This window comes from Salvia hispanica, chromosome 5, assembly GCF_023119035.1.
Source record: "Salvia hispanica cultivar TCC Black 2014 chromosome 5, UniMelb_Shisp_WGS_1.0, whole genome shotgun sequence".
Classification (NCBI taxonomy): Eukaryota; Viridiplantae; Streptophyta; class Magnoliopsida; order Lamiales; family Lamiaceae; genus Salvia; species Salvia hispanica.
The window spans coordinates 8770175-8791614 of record NC_062969.1 but is presented as its reverse complement, the minus strand read 5'-3'; the positions used below and the strand labels follow the sequence as shown (position 1 = coordinate 8791614).

The 21440-nt window shown below is 34.1% G+C and overlaps 2 protein-coding genes and 2 non-coding genes across 6 annotated transcripts; 2 read left to right on the top strand and 2 right to left on the bottom strand.

Moving 5' to 3' along the window:
- Window positions 1-7684: 7684 nt before the first annotated feature.
- LOC125187942 (4-hydroxy-3-methylbut-2-enyl diphosphate reductase, chloroplastic-like) lies at window positions 7685-10046 on the top strand. The gene is made up of 9 exons (XM_048084622.1): window positions 7685-8022; window positions 8159-8358; window positions 8437-8748; window positions 8825-8899; window positions 8993-9098; window positions 9184-9278; window positions 9359-9547; window positions 9621-9707; window positions 9805-10046. Exons 1-9 carry the CDS (start codon window positions 7785-7787, stop codon window positions 9856-9858), a joined length of 1356 nt encoding a protein of 451 aa, XP_047940579.1. The 5' UTR covers window positions 7685-7784; the 3' UTR covers window positions 9859-10046.
- Window positions 10047-11051: 1005 nt separating this feature from the next.
- Window positions 11052-11175, bottom strand: LOC125191479. The gene has a single exon (XR_007171158.1). It is a non-coding gene; the product is annotated as a small nucleolar RNA SNORD14 (small nucleolar RNA).
- Window positions 11176-11452: 277 nt separating this feature from the next.
- Window positions 11453-11539, bottom strand: LOC125191459. The gene has a single exon (XR_007171141.1). It is a non-coding gene; the product is annotated as a small nucleolar RNA snoR116 (small nucleolar RNA).
- A 4027-nt stretch (window positions 11540-15566) lies between these two features.
- On the top strand, window positions 15567-20072 carry LOC125187940 (probable E3 ubiquitin-protein ligase ARI2). Of its 3 annotated transcripts, none has more exons than XM_048084619.1 (7): window positions 15567-15869; window positions 16503-16535; window positions 16703-16982; window positions 17271-17751; window positions 18104-18652; window positions 18732-18898; window positions 19668-20072. In XM_048084619.1, exons 1-7 carry the CDS (start codon window positions 15720-15722, stop codon window positions 19817-19819), a joined length of 1812 nt encoding a protein of 603 aa, XP_047940576.1. In that variant the 5' UTR covers window positions 15567-15719; the 3' UTR covers window positions 19820-20072. The 3 variants fall into 3 exon arrangements, with proteins under 3 accessions (XP_047940576.1, XP_047940578.1, XP_047940577.1); XM_048084621.1 differs by having other exon boundaries at window positions 18732-18906; window positions 19668-19865; XM_048084620.1 differs by lacking the exon at window positions 16503-16535.
- The last annotated feature ends 1368 nt before the right edge of the window (window positions 20073-21440 follow it).

Here is a 21440-nt window from a genome sequence, read left to right as displayed (position 1 = left end):
AGTATGTCTTTTGCTTGAGAAGAGCTTAAAGAAGCTTATTCTCCATGGAGCTGATATGGACATTGCACGGCAGTAATGAGAATTGAATATGGACATTGCAGTGACTGTAAAAATTAAGAATTTCAACATTTGTTTCAAATTCTCATAAAACCTAATTTGGTGAAATTATATCTAATGTGACATCCGAAAAATTCTACGAGAATGAAACAAACGTGAATTTAATCATATTTATCAGTAAATAAGTCAATAACGTCATTTATTTGAAATGTGTGTTCATTAAATAAACAACATACAAATAGGAAATCAAATACTTCATCATGGAAATGTTAAGAAAATATTTAATTTCACGATTTTTACAAATAATTTTTAAAATTGTGAGGCAAATTAATATTCGTCGTTTTTTCAGCAATTTGACCTTGCTTTTTGTGTAATAGAATTTAGTTACACATGTGCTTTTGTTACAATTAATATTTTATTTATATTTTATTACTACTTACAAAAACTGTTTGCTCTATCCTGATGATCATACCGCTATACAATTGAAATATGTCATTTTTTCAACATTTTTTCTTACTCTTATTTTACTTTCTCTTACTTTATTCTCTCTACTCTATTCATTTTCTACTATATTCTCTATTATTTTTTCTTTCTCTTACTTTTTCAAACTATTTATATAACACACTAAACATCCATTTCTTTGACTCCGTGCCAAAAAGTTTTGCCTTAACTATAAGGGAACGGAGGGAGTATAATTTAACAACAAAATTATTACATGGGGTATTAGTCATCAATTCTTTGTCATTATGATTCGTTTATTTGTATAACTATTGTACAAATTGTATTAATCTATCAATAACTATTATAGAAATAATTATTTTTCTATATACAAATCATATTACTCAATAATTATTTATTCTTATCTTTCAAAAATATATTCAAATAATAATTTTATTTATATAAATTATACTATATCTATTAAAACAATAATTGTAACATCCCAAAAATGACCCTAAGTGAAAAATAAATTTCTAATAATAATATTAAAAATAAGAGTGAACTACAAAATTGGTCCCTGGACTATGAGGTTATCTCATAAATGGTCCCTGGACTTTAAAAATATCACTAGCAGTCCCTGGACTAAGGGTTAATATCAAAAAACGGTCCGTTTGCACTGTTTTGAGACGAAAATGGCCTTTTGAGGGGTTTTGGGGGGTTTAGGCAATTTGGTCTTTTTATACTTTTAACATTTTAAATCTAATATTATTTCAGTTATGTACTAAATCTGATATTATTTCAAAATTATCATTCTTCTTCCCTTTTGTCATCCTTCACTTTGTTTCTTTATTTCAATATTAGATTTAATTTATAAAATTAAATTTTAAATTTTGATTTTTAATCAATAAATTTTTTTAATTAAAACTATCAATTCATGGACACTATAAATATTGATTAAAACTATTAATTTTTGTTATTTAAAATAATATTTAGCTGAATTGAAGAAGTAAAAAAAATAATATTAATCATGATGGAAAAATAAGAGCTATTCTATTTAGCCTCCGTTCGGTTGTTATAATTGCTTGTGATAGAATATTATGAAGTTGACTAAAAATTTTATATAGGAGTATTTTTTTTGAAATTTTCCAGTAACTTTGATTGTTTTCAATTTAATATACGAAAATTATATTAGTCTTACGTTAGATGCATATTTATTTCAGAATAAATCATGTTATATGATCTATTTATGATTAAAGCTATTAAATATTGATTAAAACTAAGGCGTTGTCATATCTTACTGATTAAATATTAGACACTATCAAATATTGATTATGCTATTGATTTTTTTATTTAATAATTTTTATAATTAAAAATTTTTATTGATATTTAAAAACTGAAATTTAAAATTTAATTTTGTAAAATTAAATCTAATAAAGAAACAAAGTGAAAGATGACAAAAGGGAAGAAGCATGATAATTTTGAAATAATATCAAATTTAGTACGTAACTGAAATAATATCAGATTTAAAATGTTAAAAGTGTAAAAAGACCAAATTGCCCAAACCCTCCAAAACCTCTCAAAAGGGCATTTTCGTCTCGAAACAGTGCAAAAGGACCATTTTTATACTAGTCCAGGGACTGCCGGTGATATTTTTAAAGTCCAGGTACCATTTATGAGATAACCTCATAGTCCAGGGACCATTTTTGTAGTTCACTCTAAAAATAATTACTACCTCTATGTCCTAAATGGGGGTTGAGAATGTGTTGCGACATGGGAAATAATATAGATATTAATGTGACATGTCTATTTATTTCTAATGGAAGTACTTAGATATATTTGTTTTTCAATTTTGATAGTGGGCGTGAGATGTAAATAAAATTGGAGAAGTAAGTTTTCAATGCTTTGTCTATGTAGAATAATCTAGAGAATGGTTAAATAAATGTACTAAACTAGATAATGACATTTTTCCACTCTTACCTCAACAAAAATAAATAATGTTGAAAAGAGTTTATATATGTGTACATGTAATATAAAAAGAAAAAAAAATGTTGCTAGAGTTAGCAAAATAAAGAGCCTTCTATTTCTTCATTTCAGGGACTCTCGGTTCATCTTTCTCCCAACATAAGAACATTTTCAAATAATTTGCAGGTCATGTTTCAAAGAGAATTAAATACAAGATTATGTCTTTGGGAGTAAAGTTAAGTAGGGGTGTTACAGTAATTATTATACAAAATCATAATATTAGACTACTACTAATATTTAAATATATAAATTATATTATACCGCTATTCAAATCATATTTCGTTAGTTATCTATTTTTATCATTATTATACTGCTATACAAATCATATTTCGTTAGTTTTTTTATTTTTATCATTATTATACCGCTATACAAATAATACAATTGAACACAAAGTTGTCCTGATAATCAGTTTGATTCTGTTGATGAGTAGTAGTTGGTTTGTGAGGAGTTGAAACAACGCTCTCTTTCTCTTTTTCATCATCCTCCATCTTTTTTCATTCATGATTTCATCATCTTCATCTTCATTGAGAGTTGGAGTTGATCTCCTTTTCATCATCCTCCATCTTTTTTCGTTCATGATTTCATCATCTTCATTTTCATTGAGAGTTGGAGTTGATATCTTAGGCCGTTGAATCAGGCATCAGAATGTTTCAAAAGAGGATATAATCTGCAACAACTTATGAAGTACTTCCTCTCTCCGATTTGGAATTTCGTATTACAAACTCAAATTCAATTATATCTCTAATTTACTACTATTATTTTTAAACCTAGTATTTCTATTTACTCAAATTATTTCATGTTTAGGCCCTTTTGTTTGTGTTATATGTATATGACATTTTTTTCATGGGCTTCGTATGTAATTGATACTTAACCGGTCTTCTTATATTGCTTATAATATCATAATCTTAAATTAAGACCAATCTACACTCTTAGATTTTCAAATGAGTGCAGTGAAGATGACGCATTGGAACACAAAGTAGTAGTTCGCCAATCGAAACATCTCTTTCTATAGGTGATAGATATGATGAATGTGATCTATTTCTACTACGGTTGCTTCCTCCGTATGTCGCATTTGATCATTGTGCTTCTTCTCTGTCGCGTCTGCTCGACTCTAAATCGACGGGATATTAACAAAAATCGAGAAGGGAAAGAGTTAAAAGTAGTATTTTGAATATTCATTTATTAACAAAGTTAGAAACCGAGAAGAGATAACATTGTTTTGTCTGATTATTTTCGAAAGATTTTTCAGAATGTCTGCTATTGTTTTTCTAGGTTGACGACTCTTTTTCCCCTTTTTTGGAATTGGTTATGAATGTTTATTCAATTTATTTTTTATCGAGGAGGCTAAAAGATTCTACTACTCCTAGAGTTGTTAACCCAGTCCAACCCATTTCACCGGTAGTCCTAGGGTTAACCAGGTCCAAATTTATGGACAGAAACCCAACCCAACCCACTTCTGATAGAAAATTAGTTCCAAAATATAATTGGTTTTGGATTTACCGTGTTTTCCAAATTAAAAAAAATCAGCTCCAAAACATAACCTTAACAAAATTGTGTAGTGGTGACTGGTGACACCAAAAAGATAGCTAGAATTGGTTAATTATTTTAGGGGCAAATAACCCCAAAAAAATTTGGTGAATTTTTGTCAAATTATGATTCGTCTCGCAACTTTAAAAATTGACCGTAAAAATTATGAATTTCAACATTTGTTTCAAATTCTCATAAAACCTAATTTGGTGAAATTATATCTAATGTGACATCTGAAAAATTCTACGAGAATGAAACAAACGTGAATTTTATCATATTTATCAATACAATCAGTAAATAAGTCAATAACGTCATTAATTTGTAATATGTGTTCATCAAATAAACAACATACAAATAGGAAATCAGAATACTTCGTCACGGAATAAATAAGAAAATATTTAATTTCACGATTTTTACAATTAATTTTTAAAAATGCGGGGCAAATCAAAATTCGTCACTTTTTCAGCAATTTGACCTTATTTTTTGCGCAATAGAATTTAATATACATGTGCTTTTGTTACTATTAAAAGTTTATTTATATTTTGTTTCTACTTACAAAAACGGTTTGCTCTATCCTTATTTATCGTTATATTTCAGCACCATCTTATTTAATTTTTAGTCCCATCTCCAAAGGAAACAACATTAATTTGATTACACTCATATATCCCCACTCCTAATCATATCATCCAATTTAGTCTACTGCCGATTTAAAAAATAAAACAAATCTTTTCCATTCTTAATAACGGTTTCTAATTGGTAAAACTCAAAAGAAGCAACCCAAGAGTGTGAGTACCTTAACATATTTGCCCATGAAAATTCTAAAATACATTCGGTTTAATAGACAAAATAATAGTGAGATACAATATGAAATAAACTAAATAAAGTTTGTTTACAATTAAAATAGCCATTGGGGTGGGAGTAGAGATGCCCAAGGTTTTCGATTCGGGCGGTTAACCGTAGAACCGTAACCGCCTGTTCCGGTTCCGAACCGTAACCGGCGGTTCCGGTTTCGAATCGGAACCGTGAGATTTAAATCGAACCGAAACCGTCACTTATGGAACCGTGGTTCAGTTTAGGTTCCAAAATTTTGGAACCGAAATCGTGCCGGAACCGCCGGTTCCGGACGGTTCTAGACCCGAACCTCAAAAAATCGCCGGAAAACCGTGAAACCTGGCGGTTTAGAACCGTAAAAAACCGCCAAAAAACCGGCAGTTCCGAACTGTAACCGTAACCGCCGATATTGGAACCAGAACCGTAACCGCAAAACACCCGCGTAACCATAAACACCGTACGGTTCGGAACCGCCGTTTCCGGAACCGTGGACATCTCTAGGTGGGAGTGAGATGGTTAACAATGAGAGATGTCCCAAGATACATTGTCAAATACCTAAACTTTTGAAAAACAATAGACAATCAATCAAAATAATGGTTCGACTATGGAAAATTTACATCCGGGTCCATGTTAACGGGTCGACGAAAGGCCGGTCACCCTCTTCCCCCCTGATCCCCCAATGAATACAGATCGCACTTTTATTATTTTAAATTTACAATTTTCCCTTTAAAACAATGAACTATGCTTTTTCTCTATTTTTATATGTTCAACAATTTTATCTAAAACTTGTGTCATTTAAGAATGTAGTAATTTTGAATAAAATAAAAATAATAATTTTTTATTAAATTTTAAATTACGAAACAAGATAAACTAATATGTGGTTAATCACATTAGGTATCTATGATAAGTGCATGCATCTATATATTTAATTTAGTGAAGCTCTATACTACATTGACTTGAATTTAAATGACAAAAAATGTGGAGCTTAAATATACACGTAAACTACTTTAGAAAGAATCATGTTATATAATTAGGCCGCCCTTATGAAATAAAGAAATTTATTGATCATTCAATTACTTTTACCTGCCAATACAAATAACCAACAATTTTTAAAGTAATATCATTGCGAACTTCATTAGTCCTAAATTATGGTACCCATTACTCACTTTGTTAATCATTTAAAGAAGTAATATCATTGCGAACTTCATTAGTCCTAACTTATGGTACCCATTACTCACTTTCTTAATCATTTAAAGAGTCATTTTATCATTTATTGATAGCACGAGTTTTAATGTAAAGCTGGTAAAATAAAAGAAAAAAATAAAATAAAGTAAAAGAGATGAAAAGAAAAAGTAGTGAAATTAGTATTTGTGAATTGTGAGATCTATTTCCTAAAATGGAAAGTTTCTATTTTTAGGAAACAAAAAAAAGAGGTTCTATTTTTCAGAAACGGATAGATTACTATAAATAGGTCTCGCATTCCACTCGCTTTCACCATTTACTTTTTCTTCACAAAGTCAAATAATATCTAAAACTCATGTTGAGTCAAAAAGACTCCGTCCCAGCTAAGATGACACACTTTCATTTTTGGTTTGTCTCACTCAAGATGACATATTTCTATTTTTGGTAACTTTCCAATTAATACACTCAACCACTTTTTTCTCACTCCAATTAAGTACTCCCTCCGTCCCAGATAATTCAACCCAGTATTCCATTTCGGGTCGTCCCACATAATTTGTCTCATTTCACTTTTACCATTTTTGGTAGTGGACCTCATATTCCACTAACTCATTCCTACTCACGTTTTATTATAAAACTATTATATAAAGGTAGGACCCACATTCCACTAATTTTTTCAACTCACTTTTCATTACAATTCTTAAAACTCGTGCCCGGTCAAAGTGACACGATTTATCCGGGACGGAGGGAGTACCATTCAACTCTCTTTCTCACTCCATTGAATACTTACACTCTTCATTTCTCCAGTTTAACACATTAACCAACAACTCGTAAAATTTCGTGCCGACTAAGAAATGTGTCATCTTAGCCGGATCGGAGGGAGTGATACATATATTTGTTAATAATAATAATAATTCAAGGGATTTTCATTTAATAGTTGTATGCTTAATTAGGGATAAAATTATTTATTACGATTTAAATTTAATTTTAGTAATTTATAGATCCAGTTTAATCTCGAGTGGGATTTAATGAAAGGTAAATGCACCAGTGTATGTGAACCCTTGGCAGCCGCCACCTCGCTAACTAAACCCTAGTCCCGTCCCTCCCTATTTGCTACGCATTAAACTTATTCTTGTAATAAATCACAGAAATTTGTAATTTTTTGGAATGATCACATCCATCACTTTATCAGCAAAATATTTGATATTGTGAAAATTGGTTTTAAAGAAGTGGAAATGTATATCTATTATAAGAAGCTAACTATTTTCCTTAGAGTGATAGTACAAATTTATATGATGGGTGGTGTGTTTAAAATCGTTTGTTTGTGATTACGCAAACTTTATATGACAAAACACTGCCTGAATTCCTGAAATATATTCATAAGAACTTGAACTAGTGATTTTCAACTATAAAAGTTCATCAATTTTGATCCCTTAGTCCTAAGTGGAAAAGTGATTGATCCAACTAGTGATTTTTTGTTGAAAAGACTGTCTACTAATATTTTCCAATGAGATTATAAAAGAAAATATATTGTTTACTTTGATTTGTTGACTAATTTTAAAGTTGTGCAGTTATTTTATTCTTTAAATATTCAGTTTTACATTTGATTAAGTAACATATCAAAATGATTCCCTTATAAATTGCGCATTGGGGCGCAACGTAAACTCACTGAGCAAACTCTTCTCTAACTTGCGCTTGAGTTAACTAGCTTCAACTATATTAATATCATCATGCCGATCTCTCTGCAACTGCAAGCCTCCCTCATCTCAGCTGCAGCGCGCAATGAATTTCCGTTTCCGCAACCGAGGCCATCCTCCCAGCCCCTGACCGGAGAAGGTGCTCCGTCGAAGTCCGCCGAGTTTGATCCCAAAATTTTCCGTCACAACTTCATGAGACGAAATGATTACAACCGCACCGGATATGGGCATAAGGACGAAAGTCTTAAGCGAATGCGCGACCAGTATTCAAGTATGCATTAATTTGTTCACTTCATTTTTCACTAAGATACTAATTTAATTTGCATGTGAATTGGTTACTGCAGATCTGAAATCATGTGGAAAAGTAAAATTTGAAATAGTAAACTTGAATTTGGGATGAATTTCAGGTGATAATTTGATGCAGAAATTGAAGGAGAATGGGAAAGAGTATAGACGGGGCGAGGTGACGTTGAAGCTGGGCGAAGCTTATGGATTCTGCTGGGGAGTTGAGCGCACTGTGAGAATTGCTTATGAAGCTCGACATCAGTTTCCGGATCGCACAATTTGGCTCACTAATGAAATCATTCACAATCCCACTGTTAATCAGGTTTTCTCTTAGTCCTTTAGATCATCTTCATCTAAATCTCTCAACAGATTGATTAAGCTTGCAATCAATGTTGAACAGACGCTAGGAGAGATGGGGGTTAACATTCTCCCTGTGAAGGACGGGAAGAAGCAATTTGATCTGGTGGGGAAGGGCGACGTGGTGGTGCTGCCTGCATTTGGAGCTCCGGTGCAGGAGATGATGCTGCTGACTCAGAAGAATGTAGAGATTGTTGATACAACTTGCCCATGGGTTGCTAAGGTTTGGCATAGCGTTGAAAAGCACAGGAAGGGGGAATACACGTCGATAATCCACGGTAAATATGCGCATGAAGAGACTATCGCTACTGCTTCATTTGCTGGCACCTATCTAATAGTCAAGAACATCAAAGAGGTAATCTACCACCTTTTATTTCATCAACTTTACATATACAATAGGAGTAGTTAATTTCTCTTTTAGTTTGTTGCAGGCAACATATCTCTGTGATTACATTCTAGGTGGGGCACTTGATGGGTCCAGCTCCACCAAAGAGGCCTTTCTCGAGGTTAGGGAGTTGGACTAGTTTACTATGCTATATTAATTACAGTAAGAAAACAAGTTCAGTAGGCCCCTATCAACATTTTTTTTGCATGTACAGAAATTCAAGTTTGCGATATCCAACGGGTTTGATCCAGACAAAGATCTGGAGAGAGTTGGTATCGCGAATCAGACTACTATGTTGAAGGGAGAGACAGAGGATATTGGTAACCAATTGCAACTTCTCTCTTTCTCTTTGTTTTTTAATCTGGATCGGCATATACACACAGTCCATATGAAACATATCTACAGGAAAATTAGTTGAGAGCAGCATGATGCGCAGATACGGTGTGGAAAACATCAGCAACCACTTTATAAGTGCCAAAACTATCTGTGACGCAGCCCAAGTACATTCTTCTTCTCATAATCGCTTATGATAATATTCATCTATGATATATTTAAACATACTGTAAAATACTAATGTTAGGCGCGGCAAGATGCAACTCAGAAACTGGTGGACGACAAGGAGGTAGATCTGATGCTGGTGATAGGAGGATGGAACTCCAGCAACACTGCATCCCTTCAGGTGATTGCAGAGGAGCGCGGAATCCTCTCCTATTGGATTGATTCAGAGAAGAGGATTGGTCCAGGAAACCGAATCACTCACAAGCTAATGGTACTTTTATTTCTACATCTTTTTTTATTTTGAAGACTATAAGAGTATAACTGAGTTAATGTGGTGTGTGTAGCACGGGGAGTTGGTGGAGAAGGAGGAGTGGGTGCCAAAGGGTCCGATCAACATTGCCATTACAGCTGGTGCATCAACTCCGGATAAGGTATTATTCATTCTTAATTTTTATTCACTCACTAATCAGTAGTACTTCTTTTTATTGATGTGGATGATGGTCATGTGTTTAATTACGTGCTAAGCAGGTTATTGAAGATATCATAGCCAAGGTTTTTGAGATCAAGCGTGACCAAGAGTAGTATGCAATATAGTCGACATTACGATGCTTATATATATATATATATATGGATTCTTGCATCAGGATACTTAATAGTATTATAGTATGAGTTTATTATATCTATGCTACCGACTCAGCTCATGACGCATCGCGTTATGCATTTCCATTGAAAAATAAAAACTGAGCTATTGAGCTATACCACAAACAGAACTTAAACTCAACGCAGGTGTACGCGGTAACTATTTAGTGGAGTATAGTGCTAATATATGATCTATGTGGAAACCGCATTAAGTTGATACGCCCAATCCTAATCATATCACTCATTTTAATCTTTTCCGAATAATTGTTTCTTTTGTTCGAAGCAGAACACCATGAATGTCTATAATTTTACCATCTCTGCCCCTAACTATTGAACGGCAAACAATTTGCCTTTCTAACGAGCACAAAAACTTACGTGTGGGTGTAACTTAGTGTTATAGAATCAATATGATCAAGATGATTAGTTTATTGATCAATTTGAATGTCACAACAATCGAAAGAGTAATTAGAAAGTTGATGGACGACAATATCGTCATGTATAACGGCTCGGATATTACCAAGGGACGGACTCACAAACAACTTCAAAAAAATCTGATCAAAGAAATTTGGGAGGGTTATATTTAATGTTTGATTTTAAGTATTCAATTTTTTCAAATACTTCACTAATTATATTGCAATTTTCATTAATTTTTCAATTTCACTTACTGGAGTTTTAAATTAAAAATCAATATTGAATATACTCCCTCTGTCCCAGATAATTCAGGTCACTTTGACCGGGCAGGGTTTTAAGAATTGTAATGAAAAAATGGAAAGTGGGTTGAAAAAGTTAGTGGAATGTGAATCCTACCTTTATATATTAGTTTTATAATAAAATGTGAGTAGGAATGAGTTAGTGGAATATGAGGTCCACTACCAAAAATGACCAAAAGTGGTAAAAGTGAAGTGGGACAAATTATGTGGGACTGACCGAAATGAAAAAATGAAAAACTGAGACAAATTATCTAGTACGGAGGGAGTAATAAAAATGATTGTTGAAAAATGATAATGAGTCTTTTTTTGGCGCATTGTAAATGCACAATATTCGTGGAATACTATTGTGACAAAACATTAGTTGAGTAAATGTTTGTATTTGTAATTGAAATAAAATATTGAAAATGAAAAAACATTGAGAGAGAGCAGGTCAGACATCCAAGGAAGGAAAAAGGCAGCATATGCTCTCAAGCCTGGCGAAGGCGAAAGCACTTAGGCGGCCACTGCGAATGTTTTGAGAAACAAGCCTTTCATTTTAGCATCATTGCGCTCTAATCTCCAAAACAAACTAACCAAACAATCGGTAAAATAAAAAAGGATTAAATAATTGGGGATAACATTGATTGTAGGCGCATCTGAATGCATAAGCTCAAGGGTAAACAAGCCAATGCCAGAATCTCAGCACCCTGCGATTTTCCTCTCGGCAACGTACAGCGATGAAAACACCATTAAAATACAATGCACCAGCGACTCTAAAACGTTGCCTTTTCATTGGAACAAAAACCGACTTTCAAAGCAAACAAGATAGAAAAAATAAGATCAAATCAAGGCTCAGAATAGTTAGTAATTCGCATCAACAAGCCAATAACGAAGGCTCTCATAGTTTGATGGTATATGTTGCGACATCACCGCCGATTTCCATGAAATCACACAAAAATTACGAATAAAACTATAAATTCTGAGACATTCGAGATCGATACATCAAGGAAATCAGATGCATCACCGGCTAAATAAATTTAACGATGCAAATTTCTGTTAATTGGGTGAGAGAGGGGCGAAGGGAGATGATGATTTTTGTGAATTCGCCTGATTGAGTATTTAAGGCTTGAGGTCAGAAACCCTAAATGTATCTTTTGACATAAATGCCCTTGGATTTATTCATCATGGTATTTGGGCTTAATCGATGCTTCGTCTTCGTCTGACCCGTTTGGAAATCGGGCTTAAAACATGAGTACTATCAAATGATTTTAAGACGACTTCAATGAAATTTAAATTATATTATATGCTAAAATATGGAACTACATAGAGTAAATAAACTTACTTTTGTATATTAAGTGCATAATTCTAAAGTTCAAATGCTAATTGCTACCGAAAATCTTGGGCAAAACAGATGAAGAGGTCAATATAATTTTATATTTATATTCTTAGATTTCATTGGGCCTTTACAAAACGGAGGATATTACTAAGTTTGTTAACGTTTTGAATGCCAATTTTTGGAACCCCAATCTTTTTGTTTGCTTTTCTCGTTTGGCAATAAACTCGGTCATTTGAAAGTTTCGGAAAGTGATAATGAAATGAGGAAAATAACTTTTATATTATTCTTCATGGCACAATGATAAAATGATCTCTCAAAGCACCTCTAATGTAATTTGTCATTTTCTATGAAGTATGAACCTAAAAAGTAAAACTATGGAGTTCACTCTTATAAAGGAAGGTGAAAAACATAAAATTAAGAAGCCCATTTGAGGCTCAAACCCCGTTAAATTTAGTATAAGGTGGAGATGGAGTCTGAAACTCCTAAGAGTACAAATGTAATTATATGATCGAGGCCTTGTTTGGAACTAAGCTTCAACCTGGCATGCTGACGTGGATTTTGGAAATAATTCAAAATATGATACACCAACACATAAAAGAGTAAGGGCGTAGCCGGAACAAATATTAACATGCTCCCATTGATAATGGGCTTTCCTAAGTAGGCTGATAGATTTATACAAGGTTTGGTTCAACCCATGTAAGCTGATTGGGCTTGTATGTATTGTTTGGTTCAGTCATTGTGTGTAGGAAACAAAACCAATTAAGACTAAATTACCCTCTCCACCGTGAACAAGGACATTAGCGGCTTTCAACCCAAATTTAAAAAGAGACCTTCGCCGACGACTGTAGATTTTTACACACGGTGGCGACCAAATTTGACCTTCAACGGTTCACAAAACGGAAATTTTTCAACGGCTTCAGAGGGCAATTTGTTACAATTAGCTTCCTTTCAGCGTAATCGGTGAAAGCCGAAAACCAATACCACTCCTCACTCTGATAGTCTTGACACTCTTGCGCTGATAGGAGTATATGTAAGTTTGAAACCCACCTGTTGTATTCCGGGTGATTGGTATGAGAGCTACCAAACGACGGTTTAGGCATGGTGGAAGGGGTGTTTCATACCAAATAAGGGCTACCAGACGAGCCCAAGTGTAAAATGTTTAGGATCGTGAAGCTATGTAGCAAAGACACTCGTAAAATAAAGTAATATCCGTTCAGAATATTTTCTTAATTAACTGCACGAAACTAAAAAATTTAAAAAAAATTGTCATCCACTTTTTAAAAATAAACTTTAAAACTTTAATTATAGACTTATATTGTCATGCAATAAAAATCGCCGATTCTGAAAATTCTAATTATAGACTTAGATCGTCATGCAATAAAAACCGCTGGTTCAACTGGAACCGGCGGTTCACGATTCAAAAAAGGCTTGAACTTGAACCAGCCCGGCAAGAAATTTGAAGGTTCCGGCTCACGACCTGAAACCGCCGGGTTTTTGCCAGTATCGGCTAACCTGGTTTTTTGTCGATTATTTTTTAAATTTTTTTAAAAAGATTGATTTCTTTAAGTCAACTGGTCATACTAAAAGTTAGAACTTTAGTTTTTTAAAATGTCAACACTTGATGGAAGTGAGTGTATTGGATGATTCTCTTTTATAGCTACACATTTTTTTGATGTGTTGCTCTTTCTCTCGATGTTGGATAAAAATCATTATTTATAACTACATAATATATCTCTATCATTCTTTGTCTACATTAGTACTATATCTTCTATTAGTATAATTCAACAACAAAATCATTACATGGGATATTATTCATTAATTCTTTATCATTATCGATTCGTTTATGTATATAATTATTATACAAAATTACTACATAATAGAGTCATTTTGCAATTTTGGTACGTTCCATAGTAATAGAGTCATTTCATTTTTTTATAAAAGTCTACACATTTTTCCACGCCTCCATTACTCTTTCTTACTTTTTCTCTCTTCATCTCTTTACCTTTTTCATTTTCCACTTTATTCTCCTTTTACTTAACTTACCTAACACATTTTTTCTTAATCTCCGTGCCGAAAATAAACGTCTCCATTACTATAAAACGGAGGGAGTACAAATTATGAGCAACATGCAATATTCAAATTTAATTAAACTATTCTAACTAAATTATTCTAGTTGATGCTAATTTATCTTAGAAAAAACAAAGATAAAATTAGTGAATAATAAAATGTAAAAAACAAAGAAAAGTAGAGGACAAAAGAAACTTTTATATTCCACGTTGAAAAAGATGGTGAATGATCTAAACATGTAATTTAAAAGAAAAATTCTTCAAACATATTTTGTCTCATGTTGAAAGTGAAACATAAAACATACCAGGATGTCTTCGTAAAAGAGAAACAATCAAGAATGATTTCTTAGAATTTATAGGCTATCATGAAGTTATAGTATTTATTTATTTGTGAATATTTATTTTTAAATAAAAATAATAATTATTACGAATAATAAAATATTTTTTAAAATTTTAATTGAACTGCTAATTTAACCGCCCGGTGATTCGGAACCACCGGTTCTGGTTTTGCATTTCGCTGAACGGCTTCGGTTTTGCATTTCGCTGAACCTAAACCGGATCGTGGGAACAGCCGAACCATCCGGCAATTCGGAATCGCCGCATAGGTTCCTGTTACGATGGGAAAAATTAAAAATAAAAAGTGCTAAAAATGAAAAACCATTTCAAATAAATTTTTTTTAGATATCGGAAATATGAAACTTGCATTATGCCATTAACCATTCACATTTTTATGACTACCCTAAAATTTAAGTCAAAGGTATTGGACCTTTCTAAATTTGGATTTAACACAAAATATACTAGCAATGGAATGTTTAATCTCCAGATGTAAAGTTTTGATTTTGGTAATACAATAATTTATGTGAGAAGCTGAATCAGATTAACTGTAGTTAGTAGTACATTTTTAATATAATTAAAATTATAATCTAATTGAAATATTATGAGAATTCAATCAATCAAATTCTAATAAAATTAAAATTATTAATATAATTGAAATATTATTAGAAATCAATCAATCAAAGTGATTGAATTATAATCTAATTGAAATATTATGAGAATTCAATCAATCAAATTCTAATAAAATTAAAATTATTAATATACTTGAAATATTATTAGAAATCAATCAATCAAAGTGAAATTCAATAGGAGTTCATAACTGATGACAACATTTAGCCGGGCATAAGTCACATGTACGAATCGTCTACATCCTATCATGTGGAATCGGCTAATTCGAGATCGTCATATGACTATTTGAAAATTGAAACTTTTGAAATTTATTTTGTATTTGACATACTTTTATAATTTAATAATTTTGTAGCATAACCTAATATATAATTTATGAGTAAAAAGTATTTGAAACGGACCTGTAAATTTGGTACTGATACATTAATATGGTAAGTTTGGTCTATATTTATGCCTCCGTTAGCGAGCTAATTGAGATTGTGCAACTAATTACACTGCAACGGCGTCGTATGGAGAACAGTACACTTGAGCGCGACGACGTCGTAAATATTTATATAACCCCAATAAGCCCTCTCTCTGAGACCTATTTTTTAAGATTTTCTCGCTCCTCTCTTTCACTCTCTTCAAACTTTCCCGGGAAGGAGCCGCCGCCGATCTGATCGCGATCTTTGTTCTACTCAATTTTGTTTCTGGATAGCCGCAGTTAGTTTCTGCGCTACGCAGAGAGAGAATTGATATAATAACAAGTGAATTATGGAGGAGGAAGATTACTATATGAGCGACGACGGCAGCGAAGAGAATGATTGTAGTTATTCTTCCGATCAAGACGCGGAATCGCTCGACGGATTTGAAAACGATGATTCAGATGATCAGTGGGTCGCGCACAAACCCCCTTATTCGAAGGTCTGTGCTGCTTTACGTTTGCTTTTCACAATGCACGTTAAAATAATTTTAATTTTAACTATTGAGTTCGGAATTTGGTTAACTTGTGAGATGGACGATGGGATTTTTGCTTAGTGAATTTGAAGTATAGATTTTGCCATGTACAGAAGCGGAATTTTAATAATTTTGATCCTTTTCCGTGCTTCCCGAGGATAAAAAGCTGATTTTTTAATTAATTTTTTCATTCCATCTTTCTGTTTCTGTTTTGTATTGCAGTTAAATTGTGCTGTTTGAAGTTAAGAAATATATTGGTCGGATTTGTGGTGTGGTAGTATGTTATATGGAATTCTGTTTCATACTTATATGGTTTTGAAGGGTTTTGTGGAATCTAGTCGTCTTTGGTTTCATTGATTAACACGGTTAGCTGTATGAACTTCAAATTATTGCTCTCTGTTGCCTAATTGTTTGTTTGACATGTTCCATTCGCTTATCAAAACCATGACCATGGACATGGATGTTCTCATTTATGTTGATGTTTCTTCTTCTGGGTTTTACTACAACCTGTTGACATCTGCCATAGCGGTTGAAGCGTTTTTGAACTATTCATGCTTTGGTTTATTGATTTAGAATGTTGTCCCTTTGGGCTATTTGCAGGTTATCACAAAAGCGTCACTGTTGGCTGCTCAGGTGTGGAGCTTCATATTTTTGTTAATCCTCTCTTCAGTTAAAATATGCTATGTGTAGCTTATTTTTGGTGATAGGTCTCTTTTGAACTTTTGGATGTGGTTTGAGTAAGAAACCCAAATGACAATGCTGTAACTTAACTGAAGATTAAGAAATTGTTGTCTGTGCAGAGAGAAGATCTGCAGACTGTAATGGACTTGCTATCAGTGAGGGAACACCATGCCAGAACTCTTCTCATTCACTACAGATGGGATGTTGAGAAATTAACGGCAGTTTATGTTGAGAAAGGAAGATCTCACATGTTTTCTGAAGCAGGTGTTTCGATGACTGAGATTGTTGACCTAGATCCTGATGACCCTTTCTCTATAGTGATGTGCAGCATATGTATAGATGATGTGCCAGTGAAAGATATGACCAAAATGGACTGTGGCCATTCCTTCTGCAATAGTTGTAAGCACCTTTTTCTTCATCTGCTTAAAATTCTTTCTAAGCCTATGTTTTGCACTTCGAAAGTTGGGACTTAAGTTCATCAGAGTTTGCTATTTCTTCTGCGGTATCATAAATTTGTACTACCTCATTCTGGATTATTATTCTTTTACCTTTGCATCTTCTGAAAGATATAATTCATACTTTCATTATGTTCATTGGTTTACGTAGTTATGTACTACTATAGATTTTTTGGCCTTGACTGGTTTGGTATTGACTATATTGGTACTTGTATATGGGAAACAATTTCAGGTTGGACAGGGCACTTCGTTGTCAAAATAAATGAGGGTCAAAGCAAGAGGATTAGATGTATGGCCCATAAATGTAACGCTATCTGTGATGAAACTATAATTAGAGATCTAGTTAGTGTACAGCACCCTGATTTGGCAGAGAAGTTTGACCGATTCCTTCTTGAGTCATACATTGAAGACAACAGAATGGTTAAATGGTGTCCCAGTACACCTCATTGTGGGAATGCAATAAGGGTAGAAAATGATGAGTTTTGTGAGGTAGAGTGTTATTGTGGTTTACAGTTTTGTTTTAGTTGCTCATCAGAAGCCCATTCCCCTTGTTCATGCTCTATGTGGGAACTCTGGATAAAGAAATGCCGTGATGAATCTGAGACCGTCAATTGGATTACTGTGCATACGAAGCCTTGTCCGAAGTGTCACAAACCAGTTGAAAAGAATGGTGGTTGCAACCTAGTTAGTTGCATATGTGGGCAAGCTTTTTGGTAAGATATGCTTTTGTGTTGAAATTGTGCTTCTAAAACTCTACTGCCTAAAAGAATGGTTTGTGGCTTGAAGTCGTGTAATGCTCTCTTTGCTTCTGCTTGGGCTTAATTTGGCTGTTTTCTGCAAGAAAAATAAGGTGCAATTTACTAATTGCTTGAGGTGTCACTTATAGTGTTTGCCTGATAGTACTTGAGTGCAAAAGGTATACATTTGATAACAAAAATGAGAATTGTGTTATTAGGATATGTGCAAGCTTATGCCATGGATACTCTCATGTATATAGCCTTGCAGTTTTACAATTTAAATTTCATGTTACCCGATATCTTCTAAACTATTCATTTCCTTCTGTAGTTGGTTGTGCGGCGGAGCTACTGGCCGAGATCACACTTGGTCGCATATTGCTAATCATAGTTGTGGCCGTTACAAAGAAGATGGTGAGAAGAAGGCTGAGCGTGCAAAACGAGACCTATACAGATACATGCATTATCATAATCGTTATAAAGCTCACACAGACTCCTTTAAGCAGGAATCTAAATTGAGGGACAAAATCAAATCAAAGGTTTCACGGTTGGAAGATAAAGACTCAACGTTAAGAGATTTCAGCTGGGTTACTAATGGCATTTACAGACTGTTTAGATCGAGACGAGCTCTTTCTTATTCTTATCCGTTTGCTTTCTACATGTTTGGTAATGAGTTCTTTAACGACGAGATGACAGAAAAGGAGAGGGAATTAAAGCAACATTTATTTGAAGACCAGCAGCAGCAGCTTGAGTCAAATGTTGAGAGGCTATCCAAATTTCTCGAGGAGCCATTTGATGACTATCAAGGGGAAGAAGTCATGCAAATGAGGATGCAAGTTATTAATCTCTCTGTTATCACTGATAACCTCTGCAAAAAAATGTGAGTTAAGTCTTCCAGGAAGGGGCCGAAGGGCCATATAATACCTGAATGATGAAACTTACTCTTGCTCATCATGCAGGTATGAGTGTATTGAGAATGACCTATTGGGTTCACTTCAATATACCATTCACAGTATAGCTCCTTACCAGTCAAAAGGCATAGAGAAGGCAGATGAGCTAACCTTTGGAGGGAACACTCTAGCAGATAGCAATGGTAATTGTCAGGAGGCAGCTGGACAGTCCATTGGTAAAGCGGTTTGAATTTACCTCTGACCTTTTATATTCATGAAGTGAGGAAATGATATTGATATTAATGTTATACTGCAATTTGTCTGGTAATGGTTGACCATTTTGCTTTAGATCTTCACCTGATCTGTTTGTTACCATTGCATGGACTTGTAGCTAAGCTTATTAGCCATGTGGTCAATAATGTGATAAGTTCCTTTTGTTGGACCACTGTCATCATATGAGAGTAGCAATGTAAATACTTGCAACTAAGGAAGTAGTGTGCTAGGGATCTGAAGCTTGGATTTCATTCTTGATAAGTCTATGACTTATGAGAATTAGTGTGCTAGGGATCTGAAACTTGGGTTTCATTCTTGATAAGATAAGTCATGGCTTTATGAGAATTAATTAAAGACCAATGAATTTATAGCCTAAATACTTTTAAGTTTTTGTTTTTACTTCTGATTCCTAAATCTGTTCATTAATTCTAGCAATGAATGTGACTGTGTGAAGATCAAAAATTACATAAGAACATCTTTCGTTATATCAAGTACCATGTCAATTTTTGATATGTAGGTCTATTCTATTTTTTGATCTGTGTTACAAGCCCAATTTGGATTTGAAAACTCTATATCTATTGTGTCGCTCCCGGTGTGTTTAAAGCCTTCATCATGTTGAACTATCTTTCGCATGTCCATTTCTTCGTCCGAAGCTTACCACATCTCTTGGTGAGTTTTTCCAAAATGAACCAGTTACTGCATTCTGTTGACACTCTGTCATACATTATGTAGGGGACTCAGTAGAAGTTGGCCAGCCTGGGACTTCAAGCAAGTGCTCTCAGCTGACACGGAAGCGCCCTAGAAAAGAAAGAAACACTGGTAGCATCATTGATCTCAACAAGCCTGCAGAAGCTCATCCAGTAAATGCTTACAATTATGAATAAAACTGTGCATGGAGAGATCATATGAAAACATAGTATTTTGAGAGACGATTTACTTGGGAGATTTTAACTGCCCTTTTTGCCCGGTTAGCGTATATAGTTCCCCGACCATCCTTAGATATAGTACGGAAGTAAAGTAGCTTAACTATGTACAGGTTTTTTGGGATGGTATTCTAATGTATAGGGAAGTGTTGGATGGTATTTTTGGTTGTGGTGCTAAAATTTATTAATAAGAGGGGGGCAAATTTTATGCAAATTGCAACGTATACTTGTTGCTTTTTCTAGTGAACCGGCTTCTTTTGAGTTGGTATGAGCTGGGTTAGCTCTGCTGCTTAAATGAAGTCTTAAAATTGTTTATAAAATACAGTGAAATATTAATATTACTATCATATACTCCAAATTTATCTTAAAGCAAAATGATAGGTCATAATCCATATAACATAGGTGATGGTGGAAGGTAATGTTTTTGTAATGTGAGATTGCGGTGAAAGAATGAGTTGTGACAGTGTTTCCTTCCGTCGTTCGTTCTTTGTAGAAGACTGACTACCTCCTCCGTCTTAACCATGAAATATGACCTTAAAAACAGTGGCTGCACGCGTTGTTTGTCCCCAAGATGAAGTTGAAGGCATGTGATCCACGCAAATGGTACGCACTGAAGCATCAAGGGGCGCGGCTGCACCTTCGCCCGTGCTCATATGACTATATGTGTACATTCTTGCAACTACAATGTGACCGAATGCTGATTATTTATTCGGTGTTAGGACTAGTGTAGGTTCGCCTCTACATGCCTAAAAGGATGCACCAAGAGCTAGATATGGCTGAAGAAGAGTACATCCAAAAACTGGCTGATATGTTTGTGACCAATTCAATTAGGTGGTGTTCGGTTGTCAAGATAAAATAAAAACAAGATATAATCTAGGATTGAGTTGTGAGATTATTTTAGTCATAGAGGGTTAGCTATGACTAATTATCTCATGATTATCCATCTTGGATTGAGTTGAGTGACTAAATCTCATAAACCAAACACACTACTAATTTAATCCGGGATACAATCTTGCAAACCGAACACTCCCTAAAGGATTGGGAGTACGTGCCACCTTGTCATGCATTATGTCCAAATTTGTAACTAAGGTTTAAAATTGGTCACAAACATATTAGAAATTGGTCACTCACCCCTTCATAAGACGGAGATGGTTATCCACACTTATATAGATGAGATAGTATTATCATCAAGTCAATGTGAGATCAGATTTAAGAGATTTTAACACGCTCCCACACACGTGGGTGGACAAGACGAGAAGATCCATCATCGATATGGGCTGGAATTAACATCGGACTTCCACTTGTGAGGTAGGAAAGAAAGAAAATGTATCATTAACTTGGGTCCACTCTGTTGTGGTTGTGCCGCCGATCTCACACACTCACGGATGTTGAACAAGAAAACTAAAACACACAATGGCTTACGTGGTTCGGCAATGAATTTGCCTACATCCACGGAGAAGGTATATCGGAGTTTATTGATCTAGCTCACAAACAAGACTCTCACACTCTACAATTGAAACGCCTATGGCTAATCACAAGTTAGGCTCCTCTATCAAATGTGTGTGTATTTGTGTGCTCTCTG

Coding starts and splice junctions, on each gene's coding strand:
- LOC125187942 (XM_048084622.1), top strand. CDS start 7,785: ATGCCGATCTCTCTGCAACTGCAAGCCTCCCTCATCTCAGCTGCAGCG. Junction 9,099..9,183: donor GGGAGAGACAGAGGATATTG/GTAACCAATTGC, acceptor ACATATCTACAG/GAAAATTAGTTGAGAGCAGC. Junction 9,279..9,358: donor CTATCTGTGACGCAGCCCAA/GTACATTCTTCT, acceptor TACTAATGTTAG/GCGCGGCAAGATGCAACTCA.
- LOC125187940 (XM_048084619.1), top strand. CDS start 15,720: ATGGAGGAGGAAGATTACTATATGAGCGACGACGGCAGCGAAGAGAAT. Junction 16,536..16,702: donor CGTCACTGTTGGCTGCTCAG/GTGTGGAGCTTC, acceptor TTGTCTGTGCAG/AGAGAAGATCTGCAGACTGT. Junction 18,653..18,731: donor GATAACCTCTGCAAAAAAAT/GTGAGTTAAGTC, acceptor CTCATCATGCAG/GTATGAGTGTATTGAGAATG.